The following is a 19,407-nucleotide window of genomic DNA, read 5'->3' as shown; positions in this document are numbered from 1 at the left end:
AGGGTAATACTGTATGCACCACAACGTACCTATTCTCTGTTGGTGAACGTTTTAGTTGTCGAACATGAACAGTGTTGCAAGGAACATTCCTACACACATCTTTGGGTACCTTGCTTTTCTGTAATACAACTTCTCCTCTCCGTGGACTCAGTAGAGGAGTGCATGGCTGACTGAACTTCCACACGTGCGATCTGTAAGGTCGATTTAGCCAAGAGTTGCTAGTACCTCTGCTCCAGACTGTTGCTGGAGCTACTGCCCAGGAGGAGCCCAAAGTGGCCATGGCCTTGGGCACCTGGGATTTCCACCACTGGCCTCTGGTGGTACAGCCACTGCCCGGAGATGTGCCGGGAACATCTGAACACACTTTCTACTGCCCCTTCCACATCTTACTCACCAATATAGATCTTCACACTTTATATCTTTTTGATCACTAAATGATTTCAAGTTCCTGGTCAGGACTGAAATGTTGGCAAGAGAGAGGAGCGACTGAATGAAGACTCTGTTAATCGGCCTCTTTCTTCTTCACACAGCAATTTTGCTAACAGATGCAATTACATTTGAGAGCTGCAGAGAACAGAATCTTATGTTTTATTTCTTTATTCATCATTTTACAAATGGGATTCACTGTAAAAAGGAAATTGCCTTTGTGGTTCGGTTCTTCAGGCTGGAGTGCTCTGAGCTTCAGTTTTTACACCAGCTGCTGCCGCCACCTTCTCTCTGGTGGGTGAGAACCAGCCGGGGAGGGAGGCTAAGAAATCAGGTAGAGTTCCTTTAAATCCAATATATTTTTATTCTTTGTAAATACAATGAGTACAACCTTTTAACTTCACAAATCAGTTAATTCACTTTGTACAAGAGAAGTTTTACTCATCCTATGATAGTCCAAGTGCTGAATATTTTTCTTCAGTGCTAGTACCTAATAAATCAAAATGTGAAAAGTACAGCAGCTATTTTCAAATGTTTGTTTCTACATTTCCATAAGTATAGATTCATACCAAAGGAGCAGCTTATAGTGTAGGACGGTGTGTGTGTGTGTGTGTGTGTGTGTGTGTGTGTGCATGCGTGCATTCAAGGCTTTACTAGAAACCGGTTTTCTGAAAGGCATTGAAGAGTCTCAGGCTGTTAGCAATGGATCAATCAAGAAACCTTTTAGCCTTCATCTCCTTGTGGTTCCTTCTGGCATCATGTCTCTGTTCATTTACTCTCTGTCTGGTGTGACTCGCTGAAACACGAGTTTGGACCCCCATTGCCTTTGGTCTCAGCACTTTGTTAGCAGGACAGCAATCTGCCTCATCATCCATCTCCACTCTATTTGGTTTGGCTGTTTTTATTCATCCTCCCTCAATTTGCATTCTTTTAGTAAAGCTCTTCTATTTTTGAGATGTTATCCAACCTGAAGTCTTGGTGAGAATCTCATTTTGTCCACCAATTCCTTTGACAAGGTTGCCTGGCCTATGGTATCAAAGAGAAGGAGGAGGAGGAGGGGAAGGAGGGGGAGGAGAAGGAGAAGAACAAAAGAGAGAGAAAAGAAAGAAAAAAGATAGAGAAAAGCAAGTCTCATGGCGTAAGCTACCTTTCATTCACTAACTCAGTCCTGAAGGCCACTTCATGATGTATTACGATAGAAGAAAAATTTTTGATAAAACTTTTGATTTAAAACCTAACCATTATTTTTAAAACAATTTCTCCAACATGAAATAGTTCCGAAGGCTGCTGTATGATGTTATATACAGAACTATATTTGGTTACCCAACTTTATCTGCTAAAAAGGAAAAGAAACTTCTACTGATATTTTCGATTTTGAGAGTTCAGCCCGATCTTCCAGGTAAGAAGAATGGCATGGCCTGTGGCAACACTCCCCCCCCACCAGCCCCCCTCCCAGGGCGTGGCTCTGCTTGGGTGGCCCTGTGACACCCCCCTTTCTTTCCCGGCTGCCCTACCCTGGGCGAGGCAGTAGGTCAAAGCCACTGGAACGGTTTTGTGTCAATTGGCATTTTTTTTTCCTGAAGGCTACACATTCCCAGGTTTATGCTTCCTGAAGGGTTTGTTAGTTGAGGCTTGTTCTCCGTGGGTAGAAGTTCATCAAATACTGCCCCATCCTGAAAAGTGGGGACTCAGGGCTTAGATGTCACTGGATTTGTACATATCTGAAAGCAGTCTTGTAATTGGCACGTTGCCGATGGTTTTTTTGAAAAACACCTCTTCTATGGTTGACGGACTAATAGAACGTAAAGCTGGCAAAAGCAACAGGAGTTTTCCAAAGCGACAGGGTTGAGTGGGATATCTGGAAGAGGAGAAGCCATGACAGCAAGGTAAGAGCAAGGACTCATGGGAACTCGTATCTCATACGTGAACGCACACCGTCTTCAGCATAATTTCCTGTCTGGGCCTCTTTAATACCACACTCTCCCAGCAACAGAGACCTAGGCAGGTGCTACTGGCCCTGTTGTGTGGGTTGAATACTCAAGGCACGAAGAACTTGATGCTGACAAAATCACTATCTTTATGTTAGCAAAGGGGTTGCATTTTGTTTGGAGAAAAAGTAATTTTAAGAAATAGGTACTGGAGCACCTGGGTGGCTCAGTCGGTTAAGCGTCTGACTTCAGCTCAGGTCATTATCTCACCATTCTTGAGTTCGAGCCCCATGTTTTGCTCTTTGTTGACAGCTCAGAGCCTGGAGCCTGCTTCAGATTCTGTGTCTCCCTCTCTCTCTCTCCTTCCCCCACTCGCACTCTGTCTCTCTCTCAAAAATAAACATTTTTAAAAATTTTAAAGAAATATGGTACTAGGTTTAAGTCAAATAATATACTAAAGGTTGCCAGCATAGAAAATACCCATGGTTTTCCTGATAAAAGTAGCGATAACATCCACATTTTCTGGTCCCCAAGGCTCTCGCATCAGGCTAGTCTCCCTCATATAAAATGGATTCCTTCTCAAAGCAATTCTCCAAATTATTATTCAGGCATTATACTTAGTCACTCTCAGGAATAATTCCATCCTTATTACACTGCAAATTAAAGACTAAGTTCTGTTGGGTGGCAGTGCCACCCAACTTTCATGTCAATGAAATTGGCATATAATTAAAGATGTGAGAAATTGCTTAACAATTTCCTCTCTTGATGTCCCAACATGCGTCTGTGCTCAGATGTGCAAGTTCGATTTTCTGCTGCCTTTAGATGCCTATAAGCCACTTCCTCACAGCAGCCCTTTTGCTTCTCAGTCAATTGTTTGGAATCAGGTATCCATATACTCTACAGGGAGGGCTCCCTCCACGACAACACACCACTTGGAAGACTGAGCTCCAGAGACACCTGTGTGTAACTAGCTGGGCCTAACCTCTGGCCACAAGGTGCTAGAAACTGACAGATATCAAAATTCCCTTATAGGAGCTAGGTGGCTGAACACTGCGTTTAACTGACTGATCACTCCACTGGGCAAATAGAATCCAGGGAAGAAATTGCCATGGTTGTCTGTTAGCTTTGAGCTCGCTCTCTTCCACCTGACATGAGGCTGATCATTCTTTCTGAGCTTCTGAGGACCCCGTTTGGCCCTTTCAATGCCCACCTTCATAATCACCCAGGGACAAGGACGACCAGACCACATTTAATAATGAAGTATGGAAATGGTGGAGCTTAGCTACATTTTAAAAAATACCTTCACCCTATCACTTGCTCTCCTTGCTCAAAGTATCTTCCATGTCTCCTGGAAAGTAATCCCCAGGATCCACATCTCCCTTCCCCCTTGGTCATTTACTCTCTTCAACAGCTCTGTTTCCCTTGAGAGGGTCAGGCTGAGCAGCAAGGACTCTGCAGTGGGTAAGAAGCAGAGGCTGCCTGGACCAGCCTCTGCCATGTGTGAAGCACTCACCCAACATGCTGGACGTTTCCCACAGTGAAGAACCACTGTGGGAAATAGTAACTTTCAGAAAGGATAGATTTTGGGGAATCCATAGACCATTAACTCTTGCTTTTCTGCAAGTAGATTATCCTCTCACCTACTCACCCACTTCTTTCATTTCCTAGTTAGGAAGGGACTGGTTAGTCAACAAGAATTAATTGTCTGTTCTATGTCAAGTACTGTATTACCTAGAAACAATAACAATGTGTGTGTGTGTGCACATGAGAGAGAGACAGACAGACAGACTGAGACAGTGAGAGAGAGTCTGACTATTCAACATACTATCTTTTAGAATATAGGGGCACTTGGGTGGCTCAATCGATTTCAGCTCAGGGCATGATCTCATAGTTCATGAGATCAAGCCCCATGTCAGGCTCTGCACTGACAGCACAGAGCCTGCTTGAGATTCTCTCTCTCACCCTCTCTCTCTGTCTCTCCCCACTCTCAAAATAAATAAATAAACAAACAAACATTTAATAAACAAAATTCCATGTCAAAGCAAATGTGTTCCTTCAATGAATAATTTCCTTGTTTTCAGGCTGGGGTAGAAGTAATATACTTGCCATTTTCCTAAAGCAGAATTTTGTTAATTTGTGGTTTAGCTCTCTCAGGTCACCCTAGGAGAAGTTTCTGGTATGCCAGACCCTCTCAGACTCCCCTTCCTCCATGCTGGCACCTCCCACAGCACCTCTATTGGTCGCTCTACTGGCTTTCCTTGCAGCCCTTCTCTCCTGCTGAAGTCCTGCCATTCAAGGACCAGCTCACATGTCTTCTCCTCCATCATCCAGCCTTTCCAGACTTTTCTCACCACCTAGAATTCATCTCTCCCACTCCACACTTTGCTTTTTCTCTCTTCTCTATTCTAAATTGAATGATCACTTCTGCCTACTTCATGCAATGGTAAGGGAAAGTGTCTTTTTCTTTCTAGCGTCCCACAATGCTCACCAGTCAAGCCCTCAGCAAATGCTTGACTGAAACAGTAAGTGGATATCATATTCTTTTCAGTGTACTGTTCTTTATACCTCAATGACTATAGATGTCAGAGGTCAGTTATGATATACAAGTTCATTTTTAGTGGGGAAGTGGGGGAAGTGCCCAAATTACGTACTTTTCCATTTTATAATTTTGAGCAAATATTAAGTGCTTACTATACATTCTGAACTTTAACATGGATTTAAACGTTTAAAACCATGGTACTTTAATGAAAGACATATACATATGCACTATCACTCAACACAGTTTCATTGACATTCCATGGACAGGGAACAGTTTTATTCATTAGTTTTCAAAAGAGGATTTATAATAGAAATAAGCAGCTCATAGTAGAAGTGGTATCACCCCCAGTGAATACAGCTGACTTGGGATTTCGCTGACCCCTTAGGTGAGGGAGGCATTAACTGCCTCTACCCTCTCAATGTAGTTACTCCTTGCACAGTGTCTGCGGGTGATTTTGAGATGATCGAGACAGGTTTGCATGGGGTTCCTTTCAAGGTCAATCAAAGAATAAGCAACAATAGTAATTCTGTTCTAACCTCAGATCTACCACAGTCCTAACTTAGGAAGCTAGCAGGGTCCCACTACTCTTTAAAAGCCTTGCTTTTTTTCCATCTTAAAATGGAATCTGAAAGTCTATAATTCTTAATGGACTTGTCCATTGGTGCCAGGAGGAGCATTGCTGGAGCCCCAGTGACTGAGAGTTCCAATGACTAGCCAAGAAGATTCTCTGCCAGTGGGCCCTGCTTGGCCAGAAGTTGCTATGACTCAAAAGAACTCAGTGGATACCAGTCACCAAAGCCAAACAGCAATCACGATGGGGTTAAAGATAGCCTCTCAAGGATGATGTGACCACTCTCTAATATGTCAACTAATATACCACTTTGACCTTTATTTTTGACCTTTGCCTTATCAGGGTCCATTCACACCAATGTGTTCCAATGTTTTGGTGGATCAACTTGTTCAGGCAGGACAGCCAGAAGGAGTCTGGCAATGCTCTCACTTGGATAATCTAATCTTATCTGCTCCTCTCACCCATCCTGCACAATAGGTAAGGACACAGATTCTAGCTAAATTAGCTGGCTGGCAACAGGATGATGAGTCACAGGGTCTGAACTGGCTTATTACCGCCTGCTCACACATTCACATTGGAAGCAATTTTCTTAAGTGCACATTCAAGGCAAACGAGTCACCTGGTATGGATGTAGCTGTTGAGGGTTAGCTGAGCCTCGTCTTGAAGGGCTGCGATGGCGGCAGCATTCCGGAAACTTCTCAGTTCAGAACCACTATGTGTAGGAACTAGAAATGAAGACCAGGAAACTGTGATAAGTGGCAGAGGAAACGTAGATGGGAAAGCAGCTCTCTGGAAATAGATGGCCAGCAGAACAGCAGGGTCCCCACTATTGAAAGTGGGGCCAGCCTAAGAGTATCAGCCCCCTTAAAAACCATCACCTCTTTTTGCAGTGATCAGTCTGGACTTTGAGGTGGCTGAATTAGTGAGGTGGCAAAACTGGGGAAGGAGAAGACACAGGGGGTTGCATCGGCCTACCAGCTTTGAAAGTGACGATGCATTTTAGACAGGCAAATTCGGTAGCATCTAACCGGAGTTGTCTAAACCGAGCCACCACCTCTTGTAAAGCTTGTATTTCAGATATGATCTTGTTCAGCTTCTGGGAATCTGTGTTGTCACCATTCATGCCTAGAATAGAAATATGGAATAACTGCTCTAATATGAAGGCATTTTCATGATTTAATATTGATTTTTGACAGAATTCTGCATATCAATATCTATTCAATTGTCACTCTAAGATATCTGATTCCGTGTAAACTGGCTATATTGTATGAAAGTTAATATAAAATCTTCTCTTGGATGATAACAAACACAGTAATTTGCATTTAAATAACAATGCAAGCAGTCATGAATACAACAAAACAACATTATTTGCATTTAAATATAGATTTATAAATGACAGGTATACTCTATTGTTCAGCAGGAATTTGTTATTCTTTACATGTTGTTCTTTTTTCAGTAATGTATTTTTATGGTAATTTCTACAACAAAGTCATTAAATTGTGCAATTCTTACCAGATACAGCCAGTAGAGTGTTAGCATCAACCGGAATGGCCCATTGTGCTATTCCTAGAACAAACAGTTCTCTCCAAGCATCTTCCAAAAGCATCAGCTGTCATACAATAGATGTATAATATAATATAGTGTGTAATTTATAAATTTATAAACAATTTCAATATGTAAATTTCCATTATTTTAAAAAGTGTTTTAAATGCCTGTCTTGGTCATTTTCCCCCTGAATATTCTAGCTTTCTTTTATTTTACATACTTTCCTTTTTGAAAAGGTGCCTATAGATAAGCACATGCATCTGAGAGTCAGCCATTCCAATTCTCCAAACTTTGCTTCCTTTGGAAAAGGATTTACCCTTCTTGTCCTTGCTTCCATTCATTCCTGACCACCTAGAAACTTCTCCAGAGACCCAGGCTCAGTGAAATGCCACCAGCAGCTCAGCAGGTGACCCCCTTCATATAAAATGCTGATATTATCAGGGTTGAGGATTACAGACTAAGCGTGCAGATCTGGGCCCCCATCTCCCTAGAGCGTTGGGGGGCTGGGCTGGGAGTGAGGAGAGATCACTAATTCCCAAGAGGCATGCAGGGAAATCAGGGTGTAATTATGTTAATCGGGTTTTGCTGAGTTTACCTCATCTCACTGCCTGATTTTTCTGAGACTCATAAGTGGACAGCATCAAGGTGCTTGTCATTTTCATTCTAAGAAAATGTGCTACTGAATATTTAAAATAAAAATCTCGTTCCTTTTCCAAATTAATATACTGGATTCCACTTCACTGCAGTTTGCTGGTTGTTGAAGGGTTTCCACTAAAGGGCTAAGTGGCAGACAGTAAGTAAATTTTGTTTGTATTAAAGAGTATACAAATACCTGTTTTGAGAAACAATTGGCAGTGCGCATGGGTGCGCACACACGTGCAAGCACACACACACCACACACACACACAGCAAGTGGTTAGAGTCATCCAGTAAACCTGGTCAAAGACAGAACCTAACCATTTTGGGGGAAAAAATCTGTTTTTGAAAAATCTCTCAAAAACCAGCCAATTCTGGATGATTTATGTGAAGGGATTTCCTTTTGGGAGCTATGAGCTGAATTGTGAAGGCTTGTAACCAAAATCACAATAAGACCAAAGGTTTAATTTTGAAAATGCTTTATTTTTAGTTTTATTGCATTAAGTACAGAAAATAATACTTCAAAAATGCAAGGTAAACAATATCTAATTCTGACCATGTCTGAGAGTCCCGGAAAACAAGAACACCCCATACTATATGTGCTGCTGAAGCGAGCACCAAGAACACCCCATACTAGAAGATTAAATGTTTTGAGGACATTGCTAGGTCTCTCTGTAGGAAGCATGCTTCATATTAAAGGGCACTATCATGCTTTAACTAGGTATAAAATGAATTAAATACATAAACCATTTGCTTTTAAAATTACTTATTAGTCTTTTGGGAAGTTTGTCATTAATTTCCATGAATGTCTGGGTAACCACCCAATGGTTATGAACACTTCATTTTCTTTCTTCCCCTCAAGATTAGAAAAATTCCAGCAGAAGCTACTCCTGATATTCCTAACAACAAAATTTCTGGCTTTTGGTATGATGTAATTTTTAGCAGCACACACTTTTTTTCCCCCTCTGAATGTCATTTACAACTACAGAATTATGCACAATGCCCATTTGTTTACAAAATCTCTAAAAGTACTTGAAGAATCAAGGGAGATCCTAGCCTACAGGAGGTATGCAATGGACCCTTTAGCCGTACATGCTGATAAATTAGTGGTCAAGGCTGTGAGTATCACAATGGAAAATATAAAGCTCTAGACATAAAATATTAAGACTAGATCTGAAAATATTACAGGGGAATACTCTCATCATCTATTTCTCTCAGGTCCAATATTCTTAAGAAACATTGTTTTATTAGCAATTTTAAATATCACTAAAATTTTTTAAATGTGTGATTCAATTTAACAAAAGGAGAGAGAAAGATAATGATCTTCTATATTTGTTTTTCATAGCCCAAATGTAACATGTCTGAAATAACATAATTACATTTCTTAGAAAGGGTTCCATAGCTATTTTGAACCCACAGTAGGAAGCTAGGAAAAACCGTTTCCCCGTTGCTGTTAAGAAAGGACGCTTGGCCTTCGTGATTTATCCAGATAACCTCCAGTTTCATAAGGCTGACTACGTTGTTTTTTTCCCAACCCCCTTCCCAGAGAGCTCAGTACCCTCTTGGTCATACCTGGTCCTGCAAAGATAGCGTGGAGAAAGCTGGTACACTCTTAGCCCACTTGATGCTCATAAACAGAAGCCTGGCAGCTGATTCACACACTGACTCTGTGGCCACTTCATACAGATACATTGGGGTCCCATTCACTTCATGGGGGTACTGAGCAGGGAAGAAAGAGAAACACCAGGGAGTGAGGAAACCACAGCTTTGCAAGAAGAGCCAACCTTCTAATTTTCTAATTAGAACAGGGAAGGAGACAGGAATTCGGTGTTCTGCTGAAACATGCAGTTGCCATTGGTAGATTAAAAAAAAAAAAAAAAACCCAAACATCTATATCTATAGACTTTGAGAAATAATAACCACTAGGACAGGCCCATTTCCAGTCTTTGGGGGCCTATTCCTTCCAGAGGGGCATCTGGCTTTTCTATCCGCTGTAGCAAATTTTCCTCAGGCTGAGCAAAGCGCCGGGCCTGTCTCCCAATTTAGACAAGAGCTGCTTGCATTTGTGTCAATAAAAATAGATGTGAAAAAAGTATAAATTAATAGGCATCCCAAACACAAATATGCATATGAGTATTTTTAGAAAGGATTAGTATATTATGGAAATATTTCAATTAGACATCTTAATCATTCACAGAGCATTCCCATTCATAACTGACAACATATTCATAACACTACTTTCCCAAGCTTATTATACACATCAAGGGTAAGAAAGCAATATTAAATATTGTGCTTGTGCGGGTGCCCAGGTGTTTGGCTTCCCTGCAGCGTGGGGCTGCAGCTGGCCCTCCCCTTCGCGGCCTTGAGTGGGTGCCTTGGGTAGGTACCAGCTGGAAGCCTGGAAGGTAGTCCCTAGGTGGCAGCCTTTTGAAGTGGTTCAGGCTGTGGCCCTGCTAAGTAGAGACTAGATCGATCGATCGTGGTGTAAATACATGCGTCTCTGAAGAGAGTGAAGGGAGAGTAGAAAATAAAGCCAGATTCCTCAGACTCTCCTAACAGGGTGAGCTCCACACGCTGTTGTTGCATTAGGGACCCCCAGCTTTGCCCAAGGAAACCGATCCCTGAGATCTTCAACTCAGGGACTCTTTTCTACCAGCTGTAGCCAACTCTTTTTTGCTAAAACCAGAAGTGTTCTTCTGGTCTCCAGAAATACCTAGGTTGTTCAGCCACGGCTCCACACCAGGGCATTTTTGTACATCCTCCATGGAGAAAGGGACTCAATGGGGAATGGGCCAGGGAGTGTACATTTGTAGCCATCTCAGAGAGTGACTTTACCACACACTAAAATTTGAGCACCACTGGCTGAACAGGGGAGAGCAAGGGGTCTACACCTCCCGCAGAGCCTGACCCAGCACCGTGACCAGGTGGGTCTTTAGCTTGAACCCATCCCTGCTCAGAAGAAATGGATTCGCCCCTCTCCTCCCTCCGCTAAGCACCAGACTCCTTGAGTACAGCAGGGACACGGACCTTGGGCGTGGGCTGAGCCAGACTCACGAGAGTCTGCCGCTCTGGGGTGGCGGACACGGCGGCCAGCTCCAAGCCATGCGGCTCCAGCTGCGTGACTGCGGTGAAGAAGGCTGGCGCGGGCAGCGCTGCCGAGGGGAAGTGCGCCGCCGCCCCGTTCTCTTCCTTATGTCCACGGAAGTAGAGAGCCACCTGCTTGCGAATGGTGGATGTCCGAGGCCCCCGCTCGTGCTGCACCGCTGCAGAGACAGACAGATGGACAAATGCACCCGATCAAAGACTCGACAACACTTAGCCGAATGCCCCATCCAGGCAGGCAAGGTCACTAAAGAGGTGAAGAGAGGGAGGGAGAGGGAATGTGCACTTGGAGGACGCTCTGAGATCGTCTAACTCTTACACTGGAGGCAGAGAGATAAGGCTGAGAAGAGGAGCTGGGCCCCAAGTGTCCTGATAATGGCCACGCCTCAAGCAAGACTAGGTGGGCTCAGGGCTCTTTTCCACCCAGGGTGGTCGCAGCAAAACCAGAAACCCTCTGAGCGGGAGTACTTAGATACCCTTGTATGAGACAAAGGGGAGAGGGAGCATTGCGCCCAGGCAGGCACAGCATCCCTGCACACTTTTCCCACTCCCCCACCTCCACCCCCGCGGAAATGGCGTTTGGCCTCTGAGGGCCTCAGGAGAAAAGGACCCGAGCCTGGAACACATTGTGGGATGGAACGAGGGAGCGCCTGTCTTGGAGTGTGCTGGAGGAAGGCAGGGGAGATGTGACAATTACCGCCAACAGTTTAAACAAACAAATTAATTCAGGGCAATCTTCCGCTCGCAGAGCTTGACAACTTGTCAATACACAAGTTCAACAGGTTGGACGCTCCCTCCTGCTTCCTGCGTTGCGGAGGAAGGATCACTCCCCAGTGGGCGCTGTGCCTCCTGGAGCTGCCACCCAGCCCGGCCCATCGCCAAGGCAAAGTCCTCTGAGGATCCTGTCTTGAGGCCCCATTCCTCCCTTTTGGCCAGGACCCAGCCCCCGGCCAGGCCTGGGGCGCCCTCGCCAGGCCAACACCGGGCACGCACTCGGACTGAGCTCAGCACAAGAAGCATCTGACTCCCTAGTTCTTGCTGCGTTTGTTTGAGAGCCTTCTGGGAGTTGGGTGTCAGAGGCACCCACAGGTGACACCCTGCCTCTCCAGTCCCTTTTTGTAAAACAAACAGAAGGCCCAGAAAAAGCCCAGATCGCCACAGTGGCTGTCCTGATTTTGGAATCTTAATTAATTAGCAAACAAGGGCTTGAAATTCCCCTTGCTTGTGTTTCTGCCCTCCCTCCTCCAACACAGTTCCCTAGTCCCCATGATCTCCACCCTGGAAGACTCTCCAGACTGCGAGATCCTGAGGTAGACTAACAGGCTTAGAGGTGGTCACAAAGGAACTGCAAGGAGAGGTGAGAAGAGATATTAGGATGTGAAGCAGGAAATACCACGTGTGTGTGTGTGCCCATCGGACTGGGGCCACCGGGAGCGCTAGCTCCATGGGGGTGGTTGTAGGGCACAAGTTTCCAATGTGGCCATGGGCCATACTTTGAGAGTTCAATAGGGTGGGGGGTAGGAGGCTCATGCAGAGAGACGGAAGGATATGACTGAAAGTCCAAGGCCAATTCCCAGCATCTGGGAAGATGTGCTGGGGAGATTACTTACATGCATTGGAGTGCCATGTATTTTCTGTTTACATATAATTTACTTACTAGTCAACCAACATTAGAGAAATAAAAAGCTGTACTGATTACCATCTTTGTTCATGTTGACTTCCAAACACTTCTTCAGCCGACACGCCCTACACTGGTTTCTGTGTGTCTTGTCCACCGGGCAGCCTCCCTGGAACAGAGCGCAGGCAGTCAGCGACCCCCAGGGCCTTGAGACTGGAGACGCGAAGCCGGCGCCTGGTGGAGAGAAACGTGGAGGCGGGGACGGACTCCGCCACGGACTTAGGAGCTGCAAGCCTGGGTCCGCCAGCCTCAAAGGCCTGGTCCGCCAGCCTCAAAGGCCTTGGGCACGAGCAGAGCCAGGCAGACGGAGGGCTGGGATTCCGGGGGCTACTTCAGGGCTACTTCCAGGGGCTATGTTCAAAAGGAACATCCCCTGACCCTACGAAAGTGGAGAAGGAGGAAAAGTCCTTCGCCAAGCAAGTGAAGGGTCCAAGCGCCTTGTTGCCTGACTCTGCCTTGCTGGAAGGAGCGACTTCCTCCAGGCGCGGAGGTAGTGGAGTAGGGGCGAGACTTTCAGTACCGAAGACAGCGACCTGGCCCCAGAGGAGGAGGCGCCAGAGCTGGGCTGGGAGCCGGCTTGCCTGTCGGGATCGCCGCCACGCCCCTCTTCCAGCCAAGCATTCTCTCCGCCATCAGGTCTGGAGTCTACCTCTTTCTGTCACTTTCGGTCAGATAAATGTCTCCCATTTATTCTTCACTATCCAGTTTCCTTACTCTTGCCTTTGTACCTGAGGCCATCCTTATAACCAGCATGTGAAACTTGTCTTACAGACTAGCCTCAGCCCAGATTCATGGAAACATAGCCATTCAGGGAAGGTGAGGCAGAAGCCAGAGTGATTAGCAAGGCAAGACATACAGAGGTGAGGGTGGAAAAAGAAGAGTCCAAAGCCTGGGCAAATTCTAGAAATGCCCACTATGGAAATATGACCAGGAAGATAATGTGATGGGCTGTCCGACAAAACGATAATATGGACTGAGAAAGTTGGCATGATAACTGGGAAAAAAGAGCTGATTACTGACTTACAAATATTTATTTGAGATGCTCGAGAAAATAAACGTTTTAAGTAATGAAATTTTCTGGAAAAATATTGGAAGAGGAAATTTACGGAGAAAGTTTCTGATGGAACTTCTGTGTTCATTCAGTGTTAGGTGTTATTATTGAGGGAACATATACATAGATACATAAAGAGTCACAGCTACATATGCATTTTATGCACCAAAAATACAGAATAAGTTTGGTGCTCTCCTGTGTTTATATGACTTGCTACTGTTACATGTGCAGTGGGAAGAAAGAGAATATAATAAAAACATTTTTATTTTGCTTCATAACCTTAAAAAATCATATACTCTGAATTTGGAATATGCACACTTTCTGAAATAGCCCTTAGGAAAAAAATAACACACTTGAATATACTTTTTATGAGATCCCACCCTTCTGATTTAAAATATGTTGAGGTATTTAAAACAAAGGTGGGGCAGGGGTTCATAATAATTTCTATATGTTTTCATTACTGTTAACAATAAATTGGAGTATTATTTACCTAATCTTAGAATAAAAGAGATAAAGGAAATAATCTTTGCTTTCTAAGTTAATTCTTTAGGTCATCTTTGCTGGCCAGTGTAATAGCTCAATGTAAAGAGGTTTAGAGAATTTGTTATTAAATGAAGTCATATATCTATCCTCAAATGTAATCTTTCTAGTATTCTGATAAACAAGCTAGTGCAAAATGGAAGCTTCATTTGTTCTTAAGAGTGTCTTCAAATCAGATCATATGTATATAAATATCTGAAGCTTGAGAGAAAGATGAGTGCTTGAGCTCAGCCCATTTATTCTCTCTGCAAGGAGAGGACACCAAGCCTGATGAGTCTATTATCAGTCCTTTACAAGGACTTGGACTGACATCAATATGTTTCAATTGATAGCCAACCCCTTTGAAAATATCAAGCATAGCATCTGAGATTTTGATTCCCCAATTCTGTGCATTGCATAAAATTAAAAGGTAATTTAAGTAGAAGCCTGCTCAAATCTGATGACCCACAGTGATCCCATATTCCTGTGGGGCTACAGGGATACAGCCCTGCATGTGTATAATGTGATGTGTCCATATGGTGAGCTAGAAACTGATACAGAGCTGTGTACCCAATTAAACAGGTAACAGGGCTGGAGTTCAAAATGACTTATCCAAATGTAAATATCATCATGTTCTTGTTGATAATCCAAATCTATTGGAAATTGCTATAAGCAGACATAGCTTTAGAAATAGAATAATTCACCAGCACCAGACAATATTTGTGTATGTATATACATATATAAATATTAATTAGTGAAGATGTTTTACCATTTTGGTTACCAAAGGATGACTTCTGACTAATACTCTCTCCAGGATCTTCTTGGGAGTCAAGGTGGTGGCTCTGTGGTGAGGGTCTGTGTGCCTGGCTGAGGAGAAGGCAACGTGTGGGGCCAAAAGGCTGATCTCCTTGAAATGAGCCTATTACTGAGCTGGAAACTAAGTCAGGGGATCCAACTTGCTCTTTCTGGAAGCTTTGGCTCACTCGCAGCCCATGCTTTAACCCCCTTGTCTCTCTGAGAGAGTTCTGCTTGCTCAAGACCAACACACAACCAACCAGGCACATCTTCTAAGCAGAGAAACAGGAGATAATGGGAGCCTTGGAGAGGATCCCACTTACCTCTTCCTTGAGAGCCTTCTCTTCCTGCTCACTATCCCCTTTCCCCATGAGCCCCAGCTAAAGTCACATGGGGGCTGAAGCCCCACTGACCACTACCAGAGCGGTCCTGCTACTGCAGAAGTTGAAAGGACACAACCAGCCCTTCACAGGGCAAGCCCTCTGTGCTCCAAATGACCATGCTCACCTTGGGTGGCAACCTTGATTGGGATGCCTTGTGGCTTTTACTTCTGCCATGGCAGGCAGCGGTCAGGGCACGGAACTTGGGTGCTGCTAGGAATGGGGTTGGGGTGCAGGCAACAGAACGTAGCCTTTTCTCCAGCTTGCACTTTGTGGTTTAAATTCTGAGGTTCCGTAGGTCCCCTGAGTTGGCTTCAAAGCCGCTGGGTGTGGGCCATACCCTGTGTCAAAGTGTGTCAGAGGATTGCAAAAAGTGGGATGGCTGTGTGTGTGTGTGTGTGTGTGTGTGTGTGTGTGTGTGTGTGTAGGGAGGAGCCGGGATTCAGATATCCCCCTGCAAACTCTGTATCTTCCTTTACCTCTTCCCGCCTTTCCCACGCGGAAGGGCCTCTGAGCGTTGAGGCGGGAAGAAGGGAGAGGAAGGGAGAGGTCAGAGCTCGATCTCTCCCCAGCAGCTTGGAAACTCGGAGGAGGCCTTGGCACAAACAAAGGAAGGGGAAGCAGCAGACGGGAGCCGGGCGGTGCAGCCCTGGCCGAGGTACCTGGTTTCCAGATTTGCAGACATACGTCCTGTTCCTGCGGATACTCCGTTTGAAAAACCCCGAGCAGCCGTCGCACGCGTAGACCCCGTAGTGTTTCCCCGAGCTGCGGTCGCCGCACACTTTACAGGGGATATCTAAAATACGGCCTGAAATCGCAGGAAAGACGGAGAAGGGGGGAAGGGGAGAGAGGGCGAGGAGGGCGGAGGAGAGGGAGGAAAGGGGAGCGGGAGAGAGAGATGCTAAGCAATCTGACCTCTGAAGGGATTAGCACCGAAGCTGCGGTAAAAGCAAATAATGAAGTGATTTTATAGCCAAACTTTTTTTCCTTGAGCAAGTGTCAGTTTCCTACAATGAGCATTATTCATGCACCGCTACATGTATTTGGGTCTCTTCTAATCGCCGAGACCCATTTTGGAATAAAAGATTACAGCAGGCCGGGGCGGCAGCGCGGCCCGCCGCTGCCTTTCTGCTCCGCGGAAAGTTTGGCCGCCTCCCTCCCCCGCGCTCGCATTAAACAGAGAAAGTTGTTAGCGCGCGAGGAGACAAACTTGAAATGTAAAAGGGGAAAGAAGAAAAACAAACACGGCTGGAACCGGGGATGGCAGCTGGAAGGCAATCGAGTTTTCTCTGAGCTGCCGGGCGGTTGTTATTATTAGGATTATTATTGTAATGCTAATACTAGGATTATTAATGATAATAAGGGTAGTGGTAATTGCCCAACTTTCGCTTTACCTATTTTAAAAAATGCTTAGTGGATCGCTTTTGCGAAATCACTTCTTTTAGGAAAAGAACATTTCCCCCCCCCCCCAAAGTAACTAGCACCGGGCCGGGCAAACGAGAGAGTGACTCGAGTGCGATCCCTGAGCAGGTTGGCGCGGGACAGCCACCCGGCTCCCTCCACTCCCCAGGCTCGTCTTCTCCCAGACCTACCTCCTCACGTGAGATCCCGGGTGGGTCCCTTCCTGCTGGTTTTTTCCACCGCTGCGGGAGGCTGATATTTTAAAGCATGTAGCTGGTTTCCCTAGACTGTCCTCTCTACCCCTATTGACCTTGACAGTCGTCTGGTTTAAGAGAACTTTCCTTGGAATCTCCTCAAGCCTGGGGTGGCCGTGGACCTTGGAGGGATGTGAGGGGGAGGGTTGTATCCCAAAATTCAGAAGGGAGGGAACTGTTTTCTCTAGGGTTCAAGAGCCCAACAAGCCTGAAGCGATTTATAGGGACTTAGACGTCTTTCCTCCCGCAAAGTAGTGAAGTGTTAACATTTTGATGATAAAAATAATGACAGTAATAATTAACTTCTGTACATGAAATTTTCCAGTCGCTACACGACCGACGGCCTCCAGTCTGGGCCCCAGACGCCTCCGCCTCGCTGAAACCCGACAGTTGCTTCCCGGGGCGCTGCGGTTCGGGAACGCTATCAGGCGGGGGTGCAGAGAGGGGGGTCAGAACCGCCCGGCGAGGGGCGTAGAGGAGGCGAGGGCGCCACGGGGGGGGGGGGCCCTTGAGATCTCAGAGGTGGAAACCTGCCCGTGGATTTGAGGCGTCCTGGTAGGCGCGAACTCCTGACCAAGGCCTTGGAGGAGCTGCGGGGGGCCGGGAAGGAGGGAGTTAGGGAGAGCGCCCGCGGTCAGGGCGGGGGTGGGGGTTCGGTAACGACCAAGCGCGGCCTGGGTAATTACAACCCCGCCATAGCACCTGCCTGTAGAGCCACCAGTGACCCGTCAAAAAGAGTAGCATGGGAATTCTGACGGCGACAAAGGCTGGTGGGGGAGGCGCGCGGCGCGGCGACCACCGCCTCGGCGCCCCCTTTCCCGTGTGGTGGGAGGAGAGGTTGTGCTGGGGGGAGGAAGGGGCTGGAGGTAGCCAGGCGAGGCCACAGCGGGGCTGGTCGCTCACCTCCTTGGGCCTGTCAGAGCGCCCATGGGAACCCACAGCGGCCCCAGCAACCGGAGACGCGAGCTCTGCTGCGTCGCACTGACGCCAGAAACAGTCAGCTTGGTTTCCATATTTTGCAACCACCGTTCCCAGCATACCACACGCCCTCGGGCTGAGAGGGGCTCCATGCTGGGGGTTCAGCAATCTTGTCACCCCAGCTGTCCTCTTCCCAGGGGTACTTTTGATGAGGCCAAGATAAGCGCGCGGGAGGAGCATGGTGGGCTTTCTTTTCCCCGCCTCCCATCCGGACAGAGGACGGGGACACACAGCTCTGGAGAAACCCATGGGGGGCAGGGAGGACCACGGGGGCGGGCGGGGGGGGGCGGGGCTCCTCCACAGTCGCCCCTCGGGGCCTCCACAGCTGCGGGGCGGCCTTGCCACGGCGCAGACCTCCGAGCCACGGCTCCCGGGGCAGATTAGAGGCAGGCGTACTCGCCCCGGCAGGGGAACAGGAGGGAGGGACGCGAAAATTCCGGGGCATAGCGGGTCTGCGCCTCAGACCCCGCCACCCAGCCACGTTAAGGTGACTTGGGGTCACGAGACAAGCTGGTTGACCCCGTTGCAAAGCTCCTCTCATTTAGCAAACCGAGCGAGCTCCGACGTGAGGCTGGCGGGAGTTTCCTGAGGCTGGAAAACCGTTCTTAACTTCCCTCGCCAGGGGGTCCCCTCGGGGCTTTTTGTGTGTCATAATTGCCTGAAGATATATGGCAGCTTCGATTACTGTAATTACCATCAGAGGCTGTTGAAAGAAGTTAGTCTGGGCTGCAGGGGTGACTGGCCGGGGTCTTGTTACCACCCAGGCGGGGCTCCCGGGTGACACCGCTCTGCCCTCCAGCTGTGCGAAACCGAGCGAGGCGGGGGCCCGCAGACCTCGAGGCCCGGCTCGGTCCTGACCTCGCCCGCTGCGCGCCGACCTCCTCGCCGCCCGGGGCCCGAAGGCCGCAGGTTTCGGGCCCGGCTGCCGCCACCTGTCTGGAGAAGGCCGGGATGCAGCGGCGCCGCGGGCGGGGGCCGCCTTCCTGCGGGCCTGAGAAACTTCAACAGCTGCGGCCGACCCCGCACCGGGTCTCAGGCGTCCGAGGCCGAACTCGGGCCCTTGGGAAGTTGAAAAGCTCCCAAGTTTCCCCAGCGTGTCACTCAGCCTTCCTTCCTTCCTGAGTCCGGACGGTTCGGCTAAGCCCCAGGCCACCGCGCGCGGGTACGGCCCCCGGAGCACCGAGCGTGGCGCCTGCCCCATCCCTTTATTCCGAGGCCTCGCTTTTCAAGCACCACCCCCCGCCAACACGCATCAACGCCGGCGACTCCGCACCCCAAGTGGGAGAACGAGTCCGAGGCTCCTTCCTTCTAGGGAAGAAGGTGAGGGCCTGTCACAGGGCGAGGTAGCCAGGAGGCCTGCAGAAGCCCGCAGGCTTCTGTTTTTGCGTTAGAGGCTCAGAATGCTGCAGAAAAGGTTTCCTTCTGCCCCTCCGGGGAAGGACCTCACACACCAGAACCTGGGCCACAAAAAGCCAGGCCGCCTCGCTTCCAGAGATTGGAGCGGCCAGGGCCAGCGTAGGCCCGAGGCTAGCCGGGCCTCCGCCAGGGTCGGCTCTGATTTGTGCCGGCGGCAAAGTTTCCTTCTCTTTCCCTCTGCCCTAGTT

General features: G+C 47.5%; 1 protein-coding gene across 1 annotated transcript; it reads right to left on the bottom strand.

Moving 5' to 3' along the window:
• Positions 1–1,921: 1,921 nt before the first annotated feature.
• On the bottom strand, positions 1,922–17,983 carry NR2E1 (nuclear receptor subfamily 2 group E member 1). Its single transcript, XM_039237409.1, has 12 exons — positions 17,582–17,983; positions 17,356–17,499; positions 16,261–16,379; positions 16,086–16,108; positions 15,833–15,978; positions 12,447–12,534; positions 10,673–10,908; positions 9,218–9,364; positions 6,977–7,073; positions 6,440–6,589; positions 6,084–6,189; positions 1,922–2,284 (listed from the first exon to the last, which is right to left on the bottom strand). The coding sequence occupies exons 1-12, from the start codon at positions 17,981–17,983 to the stop codon at positions 2,122–2,124; spliced, it is 1,821 nt and encodes a 606-aa protein (XP_039093340.1). The 3' UTR covers positions 1,922–2,121.
• Between the last annotated feature and the right edge of the window lie 1,424 nt (positions 17,984–19,407).

The sequence above is a fragment of the Hyaena hyaena genome, unplaced genomic scaffold, assembly GCF_003009895.1.
Source record: "Hyaena hyaena isolate Hyena2069 unplaced genomic scaffold, ASM300989v1 scaffold_123, whole genome shotgun sequence".
NCBI lineage: Eukaryota > Metazoa > Chordata > Mammalia > Carnivora > Hyaenidae > Hyaena > Hyaena hyaena.
The sequence above is the reverse complement of the archived record's forward strand: the minus strand, read 5'-3'. Positions and strand labels throughout refer to the sequence as shown.

Excerpts from the sequence above, each read along its gene's own strand:
- NR2E1 (XM_039237409.1), bottom strand. The coding sequence starts at position 17,983 with ATGCTCCTCCCGCGCGCTTATCTTGGCCTCATCAAAAGTACCCCTGGG. Across the intron at positions 12,535-15,832 it reads TCTGCAAATCTGGAAACCAG|GGAGGCTGCCCGGTGGACAA; the intron begins GTACCTCGGCCA and ends GCTCTGTTCCAG. Across the intron at positions 7,074-9,217 it reads CGCTATCTTTGCAGGACCAG|CTGATGCTTTTGGAAGATGC; the intron begins GTATGACCAAGA and ends ATTGTATGACAG.